The sequence below is a fragment of the Manis pentadactyla genome, chromosome 4, assembly GCF_030020395.1.
Source record: "Manis pentadactyla isolate mManPen7 chromosome 4, mManPen7.hap1, whole genome shotgun sequence".
NCBI classification, from domain to species: domain Eukaryota; kingdom Metazoa; phylum Chordata; class Mammalia; order Pholidota; family Manidae; genus Manis; species Manis pentadactyla.
Window position 1 is genome coordinate 112,772,552 of NC_080022.1, and position 18,598 is coordinate 112,791,149.

Here is an 18,598-nt window from a genome sequence, read left to right on the forward strand (position 1 = left end):
GAGGGCCCCACCCAGGGAGATGCTGTTTGGGAGGCTGCCATCTCTGGATAGCTCATATTCCATAGAGCAATAACCTAAAGAAGAAGCTTTTAAGGTTTCAGAGGTAAGGTCAAGTGAGAGCTGGTGACACATCTGCTGTTGTAGCACATTGCTACACAAGTTGTTACCCTGCTTGTATATGTGGTACTGTGACAGCAGAGTGTCCTCACCCCAAACCAAAAGCCAACTGGAAAGTGTTTGAGGGTAAAATCAAATAACTTCCCCACAAGTTGTGCTGACAGAAAAATACAATGTGCAGCTTTGTGAAGAGATACTGAACTTGCTGTCACTTGGAGTGACTCAGACTGGGAACCACCTGTCAGCAGGGTCATTCAGATCTCTGGGATCCTTTCTACTCCAAGGCTAGAGAGTTTTTCAAACTCCCTCTTATCAGAGGGAACCAGAGGCCCCAGATCAGTGAGCAAATATCAGGCCATTCTGGACCTTCAAGAATTTGGAAATTCTTTATATTATTGGCAGTTAAATAAGGTCTCAAATGGTAAATCAAATTTATCATCACCACATTGGGTCTGATCTGTTGTATAAGTTGGACCTTTTTAAGTTCAACTGGCATCACCCAGAAGGCCTTCTAAGAACTACCAAGATCATGAGGCACAGTCCTTCCCTTCTTGGACCCCTCAGTTGGCTCTGGACATTTCCTCTCTTTTGGGATAACCTTGATTTAGGCATATCTGCCATACTATTGCAGGCCCTTTCTCTCAACTTCATAGCAGAATTGCTTTACATCACTCAGCATACCCACTTCCTCCATAGTGGAGGTGCTCATGGGCAGGTGACTGATAGAGGAGGTAGCAGGTGAAACGAAGACCAGATAATTAAAAACGGAGGCTTGGAAGTGGCAAGTTATAGCTATGCACCATAAATGCTGATTTTCTAAATAAAAGAAGAGAAATAGGGCATTGGAGAACTCAGGGGACTTAGAATGTTTGAAGTTTAGGAAGGATATTGGGGGGCTCAGATCGTATTGTATCCCACCCTCACCTTCACCTGGAGCAATGCCCACCTTCTAGCAATGGACACTTGTCTGCTTCCTTTGGCAGAACTGGAGAACAATGGGTATGAGCAATTCTTCAGAGGAGGTCTGAATGCCTTGACACTTTTCCCAGTCACCTGACCTTAGGTGATCTTGGCCCAGGTTGCTTAGAAGGTGCAGAGGAAGCATCAGTCTCTGGGAATCCAGAGACTAACAGACTTGTGAAGAGGCTTTGAGGATCCTCAGATCTTACCTCCTTCTTGATATAAATTCCCTGCCAATAGCGTGATGGTGTTGGGTATCATAATGCCAGCTCCTACTTGAATGGAAGTACAAGGAGCTCATTATTCATGTGATAGTCTACTTTCTGATGATTTTAGTACTGAGAAAGTCTTTCCCATGTTAGCAAAAGAACCACTTCCTTGGAACATATATCTGTTGGTTCTGGTCTTATTCTCTAGTCCTATCCAGAACAACTTACCCCTTCTGACCTTCCTGAGCCTCTGTTCCCTCATTTGGACTAAATGATTTCTAGTGATGCTTCCGATGTGATGTTCTAAGGGCAGACCACTGGGGAATCAGGCAGAGGGAGTCATACCTGATAGAGCCTAAGGCTCTTCCTGTGACTGGGTAGAGAAAGCATCTCTTCACCTTGCCTCAGCCTTCTGGTCTTAATCCTCAGGGCTGCTAACCTGGAAAAGGAAGTGGCTGGCTTGCGAGAGAAGATCCACCATTTGGATGACATGCTTAAGAGCCAGCAGCGGAAAGTCCGGCAAATGATAGAGCAGGTAAGCAGGGTCGGATCTGGCCCTGCTTTGGGTCACCACCTCTGGAAGTCCCTTTGTTAGTCTAAACCTATTTTTATGCCAAGTCTTTGCTTTTATTATTTATTCTTCTGGGGAACTTGGCTTATATTTCTGAGTGTCCCATAAAACATCTGTGGTTCCCACTGCTGGGTTTGGATGATTGGGATTCGCTTTTCTCCCATCTTTCCCCTAAATCTGTGGTCATTTGCCTTCTGCTTTCCAATGGAAAATGAAGGAAAAGGTTAGTCTCTCTTACATTAACATTTATCAGAGTGCTGGTAAATGAGTAAATAAGTGACCATAACTCACTTATCTGTGTGCAGGTTATCAACCATTTTACCTCATGGCAGATATTCTGCCTTCTCCCACCTGAACTTTAGGGTAGCATGTTCAGGATTTGCTGACTTGTAGAACTGTTTTGAGAACTTAAGACCTTAAACTTGGAAGGGCATATTTTTTAACTTTTTGCATTTCAGCTCTGTGAGGACTGACTTTTTCCTGGTTTGTTTATTGCTGTTTCCCATTGTGTAGAATAGAGCCTGTCATATAGTATGCACTCAAGAAATATTTCCTGAATGAGTAAATAATTTGTATCTCCCAAATTCAAGTGGAATGATTTTTGAATTATCCATTATTTTGGATTATCAGGGTGCTGTTTTCCCCACACCTGGGATAATCAAGAGTTTAATATTGACTGAAACAAAGTTTTAATAGAGAAGCTAAGCAAGTGAGAGGTGCAAACCTCTGCCTTTTGTCTGTGCTGGCTTCCCTGGCAGCAGGGCACAATTTGGTAATGTGTAATGAGGCATTTCAAAATGAGCTCCAGTGTCTCCCACATCTTTGCAGCTCCAGAATTCAAAAACTGTGATCCAGTCAAAGGATACCACCATCCAGGAGCTCAAGGAGAAAATTGCCTACCTGGAAGCAGAGGTGTGTGTGCTGGGAAGCCCTGGGAAAGGAGCAGGCTTTTAAAGGGAAGATTGGACATAAGGGAGGGAGAGGTTCTAGAGGGAGCCTTGGTCCTGTCTAGCTGCTGCTTATAAGTGAGTGTCTGGGATGGTTGGTTAATCTTCGTTTAAGGTGAGCAAATGTTTTTTTTGAGAACTTTCAGGGAGTTGCTAACAATGGAAAGACCTTTCCGCACTCTGAAGGAATATATCATCCTGGTGCAAGCCCCATGCCATGGCAGCATGGAGGCGTCCCTTCATTCTGATATGTGGGCTTAGCAGAGGAGCTGACAGTGGAGCTGGGCTTCGAAGGAGGAGGCATTCTGTAGGTGGAGTCTTCTCCATGGCTAAGGTGATAGGCTCAGTTAGCTAACAATTTCTTCTTAGTGTAACTTCCAACCTTCCTCAGAGCTCTCCCTGTCCATTGACTATCTGAAGACTGCTTTGTACCTACTATGTGAAGATCCCTTGTAGTGGGGGAGATAAAAAGAAGTGGGAAACAGGGTTGTTTATCTCCAGGAGTTTGCAGTCTAAATTTAGAGAGAAAATGCATTAAAAGAAAAAAAGAAGACCTAAGAATACTTTATAAAAAAGAATGTCAACAAAGGCAAGTGGCAAGTGAGTATCTCCACTGACTGCAAGAAATTTTATACATGAAGTATATAGAGAGGATATACAGGAAATTATCAGTGTTGTACAGAATTATTGAGAAAACAGATCCTCTGGAAAGGAAGCTGGGGCAAGTACTGGAGGAGGAGAGCAATCAGGAATGGTGGAGATGGGAGGAGAGGACATCCTGGGGGTGGCACATGTTAGGGGTGGGGATGACAGCAGCATAAACAGGTGGAGAGACCAAGAATTGAGCCAGTTAAATGTAACAAACGGCAAACTAATTCTAATCTCATAATTATATTATAGAATTTAGAGATGCATGACCGTATGGAACACCTGATAGAAAAACAAATCAGTCATGGCAACTTCAGCACCCAGACCTGGGCCAAGACAGAGAACCCGGGCAGGTCAGTGAGTATGCATGGAGTGGGGCTCCGCGAGGAAGAGAAGGAAACAGCTATGGAAAAAAACTTACTGCTAAGAGAGGGGCAAAGCTCTTTTAAGTCTAATTTTATTCTCTCAGTATCTAATCTGGCCCAGTCTCCACCTGCATAATTTTCCAACTGGGTTAGAGTGGAGCCTGATACCACACAACCCCGAGGAGGCCCATGAACAGCTATTAGAGGTGTATGAACCCCCTGAAATTGTGTGCAAAAACTGTGAATGTGTAATAAGTGCATATTTCTAGGGAGAGGGCCTTTTGTAACCCAGAGCTTCATAAAAAAGGTCTAATACTTTGCAAAAATCCAGAATACAGCTCTGCCCACTTCTCAGTTGTTTAACTGCCCTTCTCTTTTCATCACCTCTACCACCAAAGTACCTCTTCCCTAATCGTCTCTTAAGTGTCCCTGACAAGCACTGTTTCAAAGCATTAGAACCAAGAGGTCAGGTGGCACTAAGGATACAATTCCAGAGGCAAACGTGGAGGGGCGGCTCTGTGAAGGGTGGGCAACCACGGTGCACTCAAGTGTTTCTAACTTTCTTTTCAGCATTAGGATAGCCAAGCCCCCCAGCCCTAAGCCCATGCCTCTCATCCGAGTGGTGGAAACATGAGCTGAAGGAGAGGGACGTCGCCGTTTGCTGCTGCCTCTCGCCTGTGGAGGAGCCCGCCTCCCCTGGAGGCTGTCAGCACCGACTTGATTTCCTTACCCATCCCTGGCTGCACTCGGGGCTTGGGGCCCATGTGTCGTCGCTTCCAAACTCCTGTCCTCTGTGTGCTGGGTGGATGGAGGACGAGCACCTCCCCTGGACGCTGTAGCCTTGTTGGGGGTGTTGTCCTGTGGGCAGGAGCCAGGGCAGTATCCTTATTCTCATAGTAGTTTTCTCTGTAGCAGAGCCCCCCTCCTGTTACAGCCTGGAGTTCAGCGGCCCCAGAATCCAGGCCCTCATCGGGTTGGGAGAGATGACGAGATGTGTCTCAGCCCTAGAAGCTGGAGGCACAGGTGTCCACAGTGATTGAAGAATGTCCTGGGGGAGCAGAGTTCCTTCCACAAACACAGCTCAGTTCTTAGCAGCACATTTTGTTTTTCTACTTGCTTCACCCTCAGCCCATGCTGACCCGGACCTCCTACTGATAGGACAGTGGGACCACCTGTCACGGCCTGGTCAGAGTCAGTGAGCCTCAATTTGGACTGGCCAGCTCTGTCTGTCAAGGGAATGTACAATCAGGGAGTAGCTTTTAGTAGAAAGATTTTGTTGGGCCACAGACAGTTATGTGTGACCTCTCTGCTGTGAAGACTTCCAGGATCTCTTAGGGTTTTCCCCTGAGATGCAATGCAAGGTTCACCTCAATTTTCTTGACTCAGAACCTAAAAACTCTTTTCACTGGGTTACATCCATCTCGGTGAAACTCTCATTGTATTTATTTTGCTAAGTTATTGGTGTTTTTGCTTGTATCTCACAACTGAATTAATACCGGAGTTCTACAACCTTCTCTCAGTGTTTGGATTTGCTTTATACTGGGAAAAGTGTATTCCCACTAGACTGGTTGACTTCAGAAGTAAACCTTTTTTTTTTTTCTTTCCTCTATCTGCTTCTTTCCTTTCCTCCTCCACCTCCTCCAAACCTGATCTGTACCTCTGGAAGGTACAGATGCCCTGAGGCATTGGGTCTGAGTGTATAAGGTTTGGAGGAAGAGGATAATCAAGAATCTTTTGGGGAGGGATGGGATTCTTCCCCTAAATCCTCTGCACCCCTCTGCTCCATAGTGATCTGCTATCCTGGATCTGGATGACCTTGCCACTAATCATATTTTCTTCAGGGCTCTGTCTGCAGCCTCAAGAAGGAGATAAGCATCAGAATGTGATACTACAGGACACAGAAAAATAAAAAATAAATATGGATTAAGTCTTTAGGTTCTACTTGGCTCAAAACCATAAGGTTTAAGTCTGTGTGTTTCTGTGTATGAGGACTGGACTCATGTGCTGGCTCTCTCCATGATGGTGTACTGGTGGCCTTCATTCCGTCTTCTTATCTGTAAAATAAGAAGGTCAGACCAGATCATCTCCACGGACCCTTTCAGTTCAGATATTTTTTCCTGTGGCATGTTCTTTGTGTGGTGAATTTAATAAATTATGTTAATGTGTCCCTTTGAGTTCCTGGCCTGGGTTTTTTTCCCCCTACCTTTCAGGAAGGATGAAAGAACATAATTTTAGTGCCTCTTGAAGATGGGCACTTTATTGTCCACATCTGGAAACTGTGGCCCAGACATTCCAAACACTGTGATATGCGGACTTTGTGGCATTCACAAGAATTAGAATGTCCCTCTTAAGCAGCTCTGCTCCATGGTCTGAGTCCACATTGTAGGAGGTGGCCCCTAACTTTGACCCTGTCAGGGGTTGTGGCTTTATAGGACCTCTAAGCTTGACCAGTGTGTGTCCTCACCTGGAAGAGAACTGCCAGAGGGAAGGGTCCTGGAATCACTCAGGAAACCAACCAATCAGCACTGGAGTCAGGTGAGCAACTCCGTGTCCTCGGTAGAAATGAAAAGCACTTTGGAAATGCTGACTGCAGCTGTTTAAGGGTTTAGTTTTTGGCTATCTCTAGGCATCATTCAGTTAGTTCAATGGTCTTTATTTTCATTTTTGCCAAGAATGCAGCTGATGGTGGGGCCCACATGGACATAGTGAACTTACATGAATCTTTTCTGTACCAAAGAAACTAGAAGTGCAACCCCCTTCATCCCTGGTCATTTCCTTCTAGTTCTCCTTTCTCCTTCCACTGAAAGAATGTAAATTTTTCTCTATGACTTTTCTTCCGTCCTCTGTTTTGTCAGCTAATTCACATCCAGGTTTCAGAATGTATTGGAAACCACCTTCCATTCCAGACCTGGGTTTGTCTTCTGACAGTCTGTGGTTCTCTTCTTTCTCTGGCAGTCTTGCTTGGCATGGATATATCTAGACTGTGCTTGTTCTCAGAATATTAAGAAGGTGAAAGCAGGGTGGGGTTGCCTAAGGTGCTAAGAAGACTTGCAAGGCTGGAGGAAGACAGGAGTGAGTATACTGCCATACAGCAAAGGGAGACCTGGGTCTCGAGGGCTTGGTGAGGGCAGGGGGTGGTAAGTAGAGATTTGAGTTGGGAGATGATGAAGTGGTCTTGAGACTAGAACCAGATCTCTAAGAGATTTCTTGGACAAAGAAGTGCGTTCGGTGGATGTTTGCCAGTGTCTGGTTGTATTCCCACTGAAAGGAGCAGGGGCTTGCCACAGAGGCTAAGGAGGGTCGATGGGAAGAGAACATAGTCAAAGGGAAGGTAATTTATATTTTGGCAATCTTTTCAATTAGACATGGAGAATGGGGACTGGAGGAGAATGAGACAGAGCCAGAACCTGAGAAAGGGTATGGTAAGTAAGCTGTTCCTGACTGCAGCTGCCTGTTTATCGCCTTTGTGTATCATCTGTAAGCCAGCTCGTCTGTGCTTGAATATTTTGTGGAGGGAAGATTGAGTCTGAGTCCCTGGGATTTTTGCCATGAAGGTCTGTTGCATTGAGCTGAGTGTTGCGAGCTGCCCAGACACGCAGCCATCATCAACAGCCTCCTGTAAACGTGAAGCATCAGCCCCAGTGTGGGAAAGAACCTGCAGGAGCACTGTGCCTGGACAGCTGCCCCCGCCTTCACTCCTCTTCATTTGTCCCCTTCTCTGAACAGAAAGCCTTGATGGGGACATAGCATTTCAACCAAATGGTGCATTGGAACTTTTTTAAAAGTTAAGTTTCTAAAGCCAAAAATTGCTCATTTTAATCTCTATTTAAAAGAACCTTTCACTATGAAGTGTTCCAAGATTTACTCTGGAAGGATACTTTGACATGACACTTAGAGCTTAAAGCAAACTTTGAGGAGGGTAATAATGTCCCTTGGGATAGAAAAGCAGGTTTTCCTCTTTAATCAGCTCTTCAATATGTATTGCTGTTTTTTGTGGGGCCTCTAATCATCTCCTGGGCTCCCTCATTCTCAGAGCCAAGCATTGCAGAACTTGGGCCTGATGTTGTTTAAGCTCTAACCCAACAGCAGATGTGAGCCTGGGGCCCATGGCCTCTTTTCCGTGCTTCATTAGAATTCTAGCTTTGCAAGAAATTGTCCCATTTCTAAGCACCATGGCCTTGAAACTCAAAGTTGGAGACCTAAATATTCTCTAGCTCCTCTTTCTCTAAGGAAAATCCTTATCCAGGCTGAGAATAAAGGAGATGTTTTTTAAAGGACAGTAATTTCTGGCTCCACGTGATCTGTGGGTTGGCAGTGAGACTTACTTTGAACTCTAAAATGTGTGTGGCCTTTCTGCTGGAATCTCTTTTCCCCTGGAGCCCTCTAGGACATGAGATTGAGGGTAGATGATGGCAGGATAATTAGTTTTCCCGGCAGGGTGTTGGTCACCAAGTCTTAGACTGCGGGCTCTCAGACAGCAAAGGGGAAGAAAGTCATTTGTTCTCATGACTTAATCTGTCAGTTGAGTGTTGATTACATACCTAGGCGTTTCCTCCCCCTCACTAGTGTCCTGGGACCAAACGCTCATATGTCTGCAGGAGTATGGGGACCCTTATATCTGTTTTCTATCTGTCTATATGTGTATGTGAACTGGACTGCTGTGTACAATATATTATTGTGGAAAAAATGGAAAAACATTGGTGTTGAGGAATAACTTGGTTTGCCGCCTGTGTTTCCCCTGTACTTGTGCAGGACACTTTGCTTTGGTCACCAAGTGTGTGGAGAATTTTCTCCACATCAGCCAACTCTATGACACCAGCTGGGTGTCTACAATTTAACTCTATTTTGACACTATCTAGAGAGAGTGTCAAATCCGACACGCTAAGGGCTGTCCCACAGGACTGCTGTCATCCCACTTCAGACTCACATCACAGGTACCCCAGGTCACCCACGACTTCTGTCCATCTTGGATACAAATCGGAGGTTCCCATGAGCCCCTCCTTAGGTTCCATTAATTTGTTAGAGTGGCTCACAGAACTCAGGGAAACACTTATTTTTACCCGTTTAGTAAAGGATATGATAAAGGTCACGGATGAACAGCCAGATGAAGAGATATAAAGGTCTGGGAGGGTCCTGAGCCCAAGAGCTTCTGTCCCTGTGGAGTTGGAGTGTGTGACCCTCCCAGTGTGGATGTTCATGTGCTTGGAAGCCCTTCAAACCCCATGTGATTGGGATCATATGAAGGCTTTGTCAGGTGGAATTTCAATAAGCTCTACTTCATTTTTCAATTAACTGCTCTCTCTGAAGGTGGGTGGGAGCTGAAAATCCAAAGCTTCTAATCATGGCTTGCTCTTACTAATTACCAGCCCCCATCGAACAGCCATCCTACAGCTCACCCAGAGACGCCTCATTAGAACAAAAGATGCTCCTAGTACCCTTATCACTTGGGAATTTACAAAGGTTTCAGGAACCTTGGTCAGGAACTGGGGTCAAAGACCAAATATTAGAACAAAAGATGTTCCTAGTGCTGTCATCACTTAGGAAATTAGAAGGGTTTTAGAAGCTCTGCCAGAAACTGGGCAGAGACTGACATGTTTTTTTCTATTACCTTAGAGTATGTCTATAAGGACAAGACCTCTCAGATATATTGTACTGTCAGGGTGAGGAAGACAGAAATTGACTTCCTTCTGAACTATCTCCCCTATTCAATCTCTCACACTTTCTCTTAGTCCAATCACATTCTTCAGTGATTCAGGCTAGAAATTTTAAAGCCATCTTTCACACTTCTTCTCCATTCCTTTACCCTTACATCCAGTTGGTCAACATGTCCTAATGTTTGCTCTTTTGAAATATCTCTCAAACTTACCCCTTTCTATGTTCACAGCTTTGTTTTAGTCAGCCTTTAAGCCTGGATTACTGCAGAAGGCAGTCCCCCCTTGTCCTCCACCTTTTAGTCTAAACTACCACAAATCCACCTTTCTCACCCATTTGAATATTTGGGTGAGATACTACTTTCATCTTATCAGTTGGGGTTATTTAGCCAGAACAAAAGAAGGCTGATGGGAGACATGGCAGTCTCCAAAAGAGATGAAAGTCTGCCCTGTGTGAGGCGAAGTGTCTTTATCCCACCTGGCTCCAGAGGGCAGAGCTCAGGTCTGGGCGCGGTACTTGGAGGGAGAGAGCTAAAAAAAATGAAAGAATGTGTTGGCAAGTAGAGTGTCAGTTGGGCCGTCAAATTAGCAGGTTTCCCTACATGAACCAGTAATATCCCAATTAGACAACACTAAAATATAAAATACCTAGAAATAACCTTTATTTGAAATATCAATGATCTATGTGAAAAAAAAAATGACCAAATTTTGCTGAGAAATATGGAAAAGCTTAGCATCCTAGATGGCAAAGTTAAATTTGGGAAGATGTTAATTTGTCCGTGTAAGTCTGGGGAGAGGAAATCCTGGGGCAAAATACCTCTAAAAACCGAAATCAGTCAAAGGGAGAAATAAAGTTTAAAACCCCTTTATTTCTTACAAACTGCGGTCCCGGGCCTTTCTCCTCTGCTCCTGAAGAAGGAAGCAAGCACAGCCCCCTCTCCTTAACTTCTCAGGTTCAGACACGCCCTCGGTTGCCCAGGTAATTACCCACTGACATGGAGATGAACTTCTCTCCACCTTTGAACGCCTATTGATATGCAGATGTACTAAAGCCAGGCAAGACATTGTGGAAATTTTACCCACAGTACATAATTTATTTTTAGGCTTTGTGTAATTACAGTGAAAATCCCCACAGAGTCCTTTTAGAATTGTATATAATTGTTGTAAAATTCAGCTGGAAGAATAAACAGGGGAGATGGCAAAGAAAATTTTGAAGACAAAGAAAATTAATTGGGAGGCATATTAGCTTTGGCAGATACTAAAGCATAGCTTGTACATCAGTTTGACAGATTAGCTAGGCAGAATCAGGCCTGAATTTATGCAAGCATTTAGAGAGGACAAGAGCAGCACTGCAACTCTGGGGAAAAAGGCATTTGGATAGTTGGTGAAAATTTTGAAGGAAAAAGAAAAGACTGTAACCTTAAACAGTGTACCTAAATAAATTACAGGTAAATGTTACAACCTAAGGATAGAAAAACTAGAAGAAAACACAATTGAATATCAATTCTGAGAGGAGATCCATTTAGAAAATTGGTACTACAAATCATGAAGATACATATTAATTATAGCTCAATAAAAAAATAAGGTCTTGAAAATATTTTAGTTCATAAAAATGTAAAACTTCTGAATTAGGAAACTAAGAAGGCCAAAAGAATGAGGAAGAATGAGCAAATATGATGAAGATGCAACATTTTTATTGGTAAGTTCAAATAAATTGATAAAAATACTAAGATCCTTGTAGATCACTGGCCAAGAATGGATAGTTCATACAAAAGTTCATATTTTTTCTGTATATATTTAAAAGTTCCTACTCTGTGCAAGCCACTGTGGATTCAGTGTAGGATTACAGCAGTGAGACAAGGTTGTGCCCTTGGAGCCCTTACGTTAGGTGGGATAATGTGAGTTGCAAAAATGTGACTCCAATTGGAAGCAATAAAGAATCAGTTTTATTGGCTCAGGTGACGGAAAAGTCCAGAGATGCTTTAGACTCAGGTGAGCCTTTATAGAGCACTTTGAGGTCTCACCAAAGACCTGGTTTCATTCCATTTCTCTTCATGAGAGGCTTGTTGCAGTGCTTGTTACAATGGTGAAAAAAACGGGAAACAGCATGCGTCCAACAATAGAGAAATGGGTAAGTACATTAGGATGCAGCCACTCTGGAAGATTATGCATTTACTACAAGTAGCCTTTATGAAGACTATGCCACATTAGGGAACAGTGCTTAGAATGTTAAGTGAAACAAGTAGGACACAAAATTTTATGAATACTTATTAAAGCTTTTCAAAAGAAAAAAATGTTTCTAAAAAGGCAGAAATGCACTTAACTGCTAACCATGTTAGTGAAGCAGGATTTGTTTTTGTTATTACCTTTATTCTTCATTTTCCAAATTTTCTAGTGTTTGCTCTTTCTTTCCAGCAGGGCTGTGTTCCTTCATCTGTGTTCTGCTTATGCTGGGATCATTCCTGCCTTTCATGCTTTTGCTAGTGTAATTTCCTTCACCTGGAATGTCTTCCTGTTTTGACCTATTAACCATTAAATATTCATTGATAATTGATACAAGGGTATTACAGCTAATGGAAGATAATGTATATGACAACATTTTGTAAAGTGCTTTACAGATGTTAGTTGTTACTGTTAGAAAAGAGGAGGAAGAGAAAAATCTGTTATTTGCATAATACTGTGCCAGGTGCTAAAGGAGGTCCAGATGGAAAACAGAACAGGGTTGTAGACCTCCAGAAGTTTACCATTTTGTCAGGTGGGTAGAGGAGAAACAACATGTAGGGTAGGTGAATGATAACAGGACATGTGAAATGCTAATCTGAGAGAGGCGAATAATGCCATAAGAGGTCAACTCAGGGTGGGAGGGATGTGGAGCTTGAACTAGGCCCTGGAGGATTTGGGCAGGTATATCCAAGGAGGAAAGGACAAAGGAAGTTGGGAATGTTAATTCTTTATCAGAAGAATGAGGGAACAGAGATAGTATGTTTCTTAGCATATTAACATATATTATATTAATAGTTATTTATTAGTATATTTAAAAATGCTATGTGCCAAGCATTATGTCAGGTGTTTTCCACTTATTAGTCATCTGATCCCCACCACATCCCTGTGCAGTAGGTATTACAAGCCACCGACGGACCTTTCCTGGACTAACAGGAAGGCCCTTGTTGAGCTCCTTCTCCTGTCCCTCTCACTCTGATGAAAGGACAAGCCATGTACGAAAAGTTCCTTGTTTTCAAGAAGCTTTTGTTCAGATTGGAAAGGTAAGTCTCAACTAGATATTAAATTGTTATGGTCTAAACTGAGTGGCATTGAGCATAAATGCACCAGGAGTTATATTTGTTATCTACTGCCCTGTAACAAATCACCACAAATTTAGCAGCTAAAAAACAATACACTGTTGTTATCTCACAGTGTTTGTGGGCCATGAGTCTGGGCTCAGTTTAGCTGGGTTCTCTGCAGGGGCTCACAAACCCACAAGCAAGGTGTTGGCTGGGCCAGGTTCCTCAGGGGAGCCCAGGATCCTCCTCCAAGCTCATCTGGTTGCTGGCAGAACTTCTTGCAGGTGCAGGTGTGTGACTGAGGGCCCTGGTTTCCTGCTCTCAGCTGGTGGCAGCTCTCAGGCCCTCAAGGCGCCTACAGCTCCCTGCCAGGGTCCTTCTGCCTAGGCAGTTCACAGTACAGCAGCTTATTTTCCCAAGGCCTGCAGGAGACTCTCACTCCAGTCAGCTAAGGAGTGTTATATAAGTGTACTCCTGGGAGTGACACATAGCACCTTTGCCATATTCTATTGCCTAGAAGCAAGTCACAGGTCCTGCCCACATTCAAGGGAAGGGGATTACACAAGTGTGCGACTCACTGTTGGTGGGGGGGAAGGTGTATTTGCAATAGGAATTTAGCAAAGAGATGTCTGAGTGAATTGGAATCCTCAGGGAAGGCTTTATGAAGGGACTTAAGCTACAGCTTGCAGGATTGGTAGAATTTAGAACAGCAAAGAAGGAAAGAAAGAGGCAGGGCATCAAGGACCAAAGGACTACACGGGCACAGATGTGGAGGTGGGGTTTGCATCTAAGTAATTCCTGCACCAAAAGCTAATGGAAATCTGCTGACTTTGTACTTCGCAGAGGGTAGAGGAACTTTTTCTCCTTAACTAAAGGAAGCTGGATAGTAGACTCCTGGCCCGGATGTCAGAAAATCTGGGTTCAAGGTTCAACTCTGCTATTAACTCACAGTATTACTGGGGCCTGCTGTTATCTGAGCCTAGTTTCTTGCTAATGCATCTGTGTACATTGCTATTGTGGGGACTAAAGTTCTTGGATGGGAAGTGCTCTACAGACTGTCCAGGTTCTATTTCAAAAGGCAATTTCATCAACTTCCAAGACCTCACTTGCTTTTGGGACCTCAACTCTCTGACTCCTCTTTTTCAGTCTCTCACTTGATCACCTCCCTCAAGCCTCCTAAATGGGGTGAGGGGGCGTCCTTCAGGCCCCAGCCTTGGGTCCCCTCTCACAGTGCTACTTTCTCTACCTTAGAGCTCTCATCCGCTGTCACTCACCACCCACAGCCAATGACTCCCTTTCCCAGGGCCACAGTTGTGTCCAAACAATTACTGATTAGCTCCTCTTGAGCTCCTGCAGGCCTCTCAAATCCAACATATGCCAAACTGAAGTCAGTATCTTCACCACAAACCTCTTCCTCTTCCTTTCCTGTCTGGCCTTGGGGACTCATACCACCAGGACAGGAATGTTATGTTATTCTTTCCTCTCCAATCCTCACACCTGAGATCCAAGTGGTCACTGAGTCCTTTCACTCCTGCGAATCCTCCTCCCACCATCACTGCCCTAGCCTGAATCTCTTCTCACCTGAATTGCTGCCGCTGCTGCTTAACTGATCTCATTTTGTTCTCCATACTTCCTTCAGAATGAATTTCTGAGGTATAAATTCAATAATACTGCTGCTCTACTTAAAAGCATTCAGAGCCTCCTTAATACTTAGGAATGAAATTCAAACTCCTGGGCATGATATTTAGTATGTGAACTGCCTGCAGTTCTCACACACCATGTTCTTTCAAATCTCTGTTTGACTACACTGTTCCCCAGGTCAGAAATGCTTTTCCACTACTATCCGTCTCTGCCTTGCTAACTCTTCTCACCTATAGTTTGATTCCTCAGCTTCTCAGTTTAAGGCCCCCTCCTCTGTGTACTGTAGCAGCTCGTGCAGGCCTGTATCACAGCTCTCATTACTTAGGAGTGGCAAGGCCTTTATTATACTTGTTCTTTCTTTTGATGTGTCTCTTGCCACACTGTGGGCTCCTGAGAGCTGTAATGTTGTCTTATTTTATTTTCTCATTTTGATGCTCTGATCACCTTTTCTTCCAATCTGATCCTAAGTATTTTATGTATTTATTTTTTGAATAGACAACATATTCATCCATCTGTCTAAAAATTTGGAAGTTATTAAAAGGTATATAATGAAAAGTCTCCTTCCTATCTCCCTTCCCAGAGGCAATCAGTTATCAGTTTCTTGTGACTACTTACAGAGCTATAAGTGTTATCTATGGTTCCTCTTTTTAACGAAATGTTCTACAGACTGTGCTGCAACTTGTTTTCACTTAATTATGTACAGTATCCATGAGATCATTCCACCTCAGCACATAAAGAGCTTCCTTATTTTTTATTTACAATTACTCAGGTTTCCATTGTGAATGTATCATAATTTGACCAACAAGCATTAGGTTATTTCCAATCTTTTGTGGATACAAACAATACTGCAATGACTAACTTCACAAAAATGTCATTTCACACATGTGCAAATGTGACAGGAGAATGAACTCTTAGAAGTGGAACTGCCAGATCAAGGAGTATGTGCATTTGTAATTTTGATCATGTCATACTGCCGCCCTTCATGGAGTTTGTAGCTATCTTCTTATTTTTCTTTGTATCCCTAGGCCTATTACAGAGCCCAGAACAGAGTGAGTCTTCAGTACTTAAAAAAAAAAAATAAGTAAAAAAAAAATAGCTCTTTTAGTGGGAGCTCGCTTTTCCTTTCTCTGATTCCTTGCTTTAGTGGATAAGTTCCTTCCCATCCAGCACTCAGTTCAAACCATGATTAAGGTCTCATCCAAATGCCATTATTAGTTTGGAGCAAAATTCTTACTCCAACATGTATTGATTTCTACATCTCTGTAACTAATCAAGACCATTCCTCATTTGCTTGGTTATAAAATAAGATGACATTAATTTTTATGTTCTACTATAATAACTTTGAGTCCTGACTGCACATTTGTGAGATGCTTTAATTATTCTAATGTTTTTATTCCCCCCTGAGCAATTCCTGTAAAAACCTTACGTAGTTGACAGATTTTTTTCAGGGAGTTGCTTATTGCTTTTGTAAGTCATAAGACCTTTGGCAAGTTAACTTTTACTGTCTTTTGACTACATATTCTTGTTGCATCTCCTGGATTTGCTGCTTAGTAGCTGTGTGAGCTCTCTATCCCTGTTTATTCATCCATAAAATAGGAGACACTATAGGGTTGTGATAATTAAGTGATACTGTAGATGTAAAATGCTTAGAATAGTGTTTGGCACATAGTAATGTTAAGAGAGATAGCCCTTAATGGGTCTTCCATGTTTGTACCCTTCCTCATGGGTGTACCAAGAATGCAAGGCCCTGACTGCTCATTACCAGGGTTTTTTCTCAGGATTGTTTACAGTGAGTAACTTAATGTCTCCATCCAGGACAAAGAACAGGTTTGCTTACTGCTTCCTGTAAAATGGCAGATGCCCCAAGCTCAGTGCTCCTCAACTCTGATGCAAATCCACCAAATTCACAGCATTCACCTGAGCCCTTCATGTCGTCACCGTGAGGCAGGGGCAAGAGGAATCAAACACAAACCTGCTGAAGCTCACATTGTTTCCTGTGTGGTAATAGTCCTTTGTCTCTGACCCACAATCTTGTGTCTTTTATCAGCATCCATGAAACAGTTAGCAGACTAACTTATTAGCCTATCAGTAGGGTAAAATCAAATACCAGACTTGAGTACTTAGTGCTTTTGTAAGTTATTTTCATTATTTTTGCTCTTGCTCTTCTTAGTTGCTTTTGCCAGGTGTTCTGCTCAGTATCTGTAAGTTTGTATTTGGGTGGGTAGCCAGAAACATCAAATTGCTGTCATTTGCAAAGAATTCCACTGTGCTACTGGGGGAAACAAAACGAATTAGAAATTAAGGTAACTTCAAAATCATTGCTCAATTGAAATTATTACTTGGCCACTCTAATACCCAGTTCCAAATCACTGAGATCATAGTTTCCTTTACATATACTTTTTGGATAGTTGCTGCATAGTTTTCATGTGCAGTTGAACCTTAAAGAACATTATTGCATGAATGCGGTATATAGTACATAACATGTGGAATATGTGTTCATCTATTTTGTGGGAAAGGCTTCTGGTCAACAGTAAGCTATTAGTAGTTAGGTTTTGGGGGAGTCAAAAGTTATACATGATAACAACGAAGCAAAACTAAAGGAACAAAACAGCAGGAGACTCTCAGACTCCAAGAAGGGACTAGCGGTTACCAAAGGGGGAGGAGGAGTGGGGAGGGATAAGGGGATTGTGGGGTATCATTGATGCCAGGGTTCTTGTTTGCCAAGTCGAAGAATTAACTTAGCAAACAGTCAAGGTAGGAGAGCCAGAGAGACTTTTATTGAGAGAGAGAGTGAGAAGACAGACAGAGAGCTCCTGGCGTGAGCCAGGAGGGGACAAGAGAGCCTGTAGTGGTGCATTGTCTAGGGGTTTTATAGGCAGTTGAGGATATTTGGGAACATGAAAAAAGGCTAGGGGTGTGGACTTGTTAAGTAGTCCCTGAATATTAAAAATTAACATAAGGAATTTCCAGCCTTGCTTTCTCTCTGGGATACCTGTGTTTTGGTCTGGGAGCACATCAAAAGGCTGCCTGCCCAGCTCCCAAGTTGGGCTGAGGTATTGTCTGTTTGCTAAACAGTAAAGTTAAGAATCTTACTTGTTAAACTTCCTGAGTGTTAAAATGCAATCTTATCTTTAAGGTGGAATCCTTCCTGCCTTTTACTATGTTGTTTACAGCTGGGCTTGTATGCTAAGTTAGTTGCCCAGTTTGCAAAATCACCTCATCAGATCTGAAGGAGGAAAGACAGCACATAGGCCTGGGCCTTTTAGCATGTTAAAGTAACACTTACACATGATTACAAATGATTAGCATAATAAAAACATGTACTACTCTTCTTTACCTGGGGAATATTAACTGATGTCACTGAAGAATGACTCTAGAGCTTAATGTTTAACACAGAGTTTTGGTAAGGGGTTTCCTTGCATGTAGTTACATTGCTCTGACTGTAAATAACCTGCCTTGCTTTGTCCAGAGCCCTCACCGTATTCTGTCTAAGCCCATGGTCCCTGTCTCATCATGATTAGTACACACGGTGTGTGTGGGGTCACGGGGAAGACAGTGTAGAACAGAGAAGACAAGTAGTGACTCTGTGGCATCTTACTACATTGATGGACAGTGACTTCAATGGGGTATGGGGGAGGGACTTGATAATATTGGTGAATGTAGTATCTGTTAGGAAAATAGGTATGAGTGGGGGTGGAAAAGAGAAAAAGACCCAAAATTAATCAATTAAAGCTCAAAAAGCCAAGAGCAACTTTGCCTGGAATGTTTATTTCCCAGGTACAGGTAGGTACCAGCACAGCCCATGTCTTTATTGTGTTAATCATGCAGGTCCAGCTTACTTTTTTTACCTTTACCTATATGCTATTTTCTTCTCCTTCAGGCCCTAATTAAGTAGTTTATAACCTAGACAACTAATTTAGCATGCAGAACCAGCCGTAAACAACACAGTAAGAGGGAAGAAGGATTCCATCTTAAAGATTGTATTTTAATACCCAGGAAGTTAGTTAAAAATGTAAGATTCTTAACTTACTCTTTAGCAAACAGACAATAACTCAGTCCACCTTAGGGCCTGGGCAAGCAAGCTGTTTGATACGCTCCCAGACCAAGACGCCGGGATCCCAGGGAGAAATCAGAGCAGGAACTTCCTTGTGTTAAGTTAGTTCTAAGTATTCAGGGACCACTTAACAAGTCTGCACCCCCAGCCCTTA

At 43.0% G+C, this 18,598-nt stretch overlaps 1 protein-coding gene across 2 annotated transcripts in view; it reads left to right on the forward strand.

Annotated features, from left to right (window-relative positions):
* Window positions 1–18,598, forward strand: part of TUFT1 (tuftelin 1) — a 61,877-nt gene that overhangs the window by 42,137 nt on the left and 1,142 nt on the right. The window contains exons 8-11 of one of the 2 annotated variants that reach the window (XM_036905126.2): window positions 1,716–1,821; window positions 2,686–2,769; window positions 3,705–3,805; window positions 4,388–5,984. In XM_036905126.2, coding sequence (XP_036761021.1) covers window positions 1,716–1,821; window positions 2,686–2,769; window positions 3,705–3,805; window positions 4,388–4,451 — 355 coding nt within the window. In that variant the 3' untranslated portion in view covers window positions 4,452–5,984. Of the gene's footprint in view, window positions 1–1,715; window positions 1,822–2,685; window positions 2,770–3,704; window positions 3,806–4,387; window positions 5,985–18,598 lie in introns of those variants that run through there. The other variant, XM_036905125.2, reaches the window with a different exon arrangement.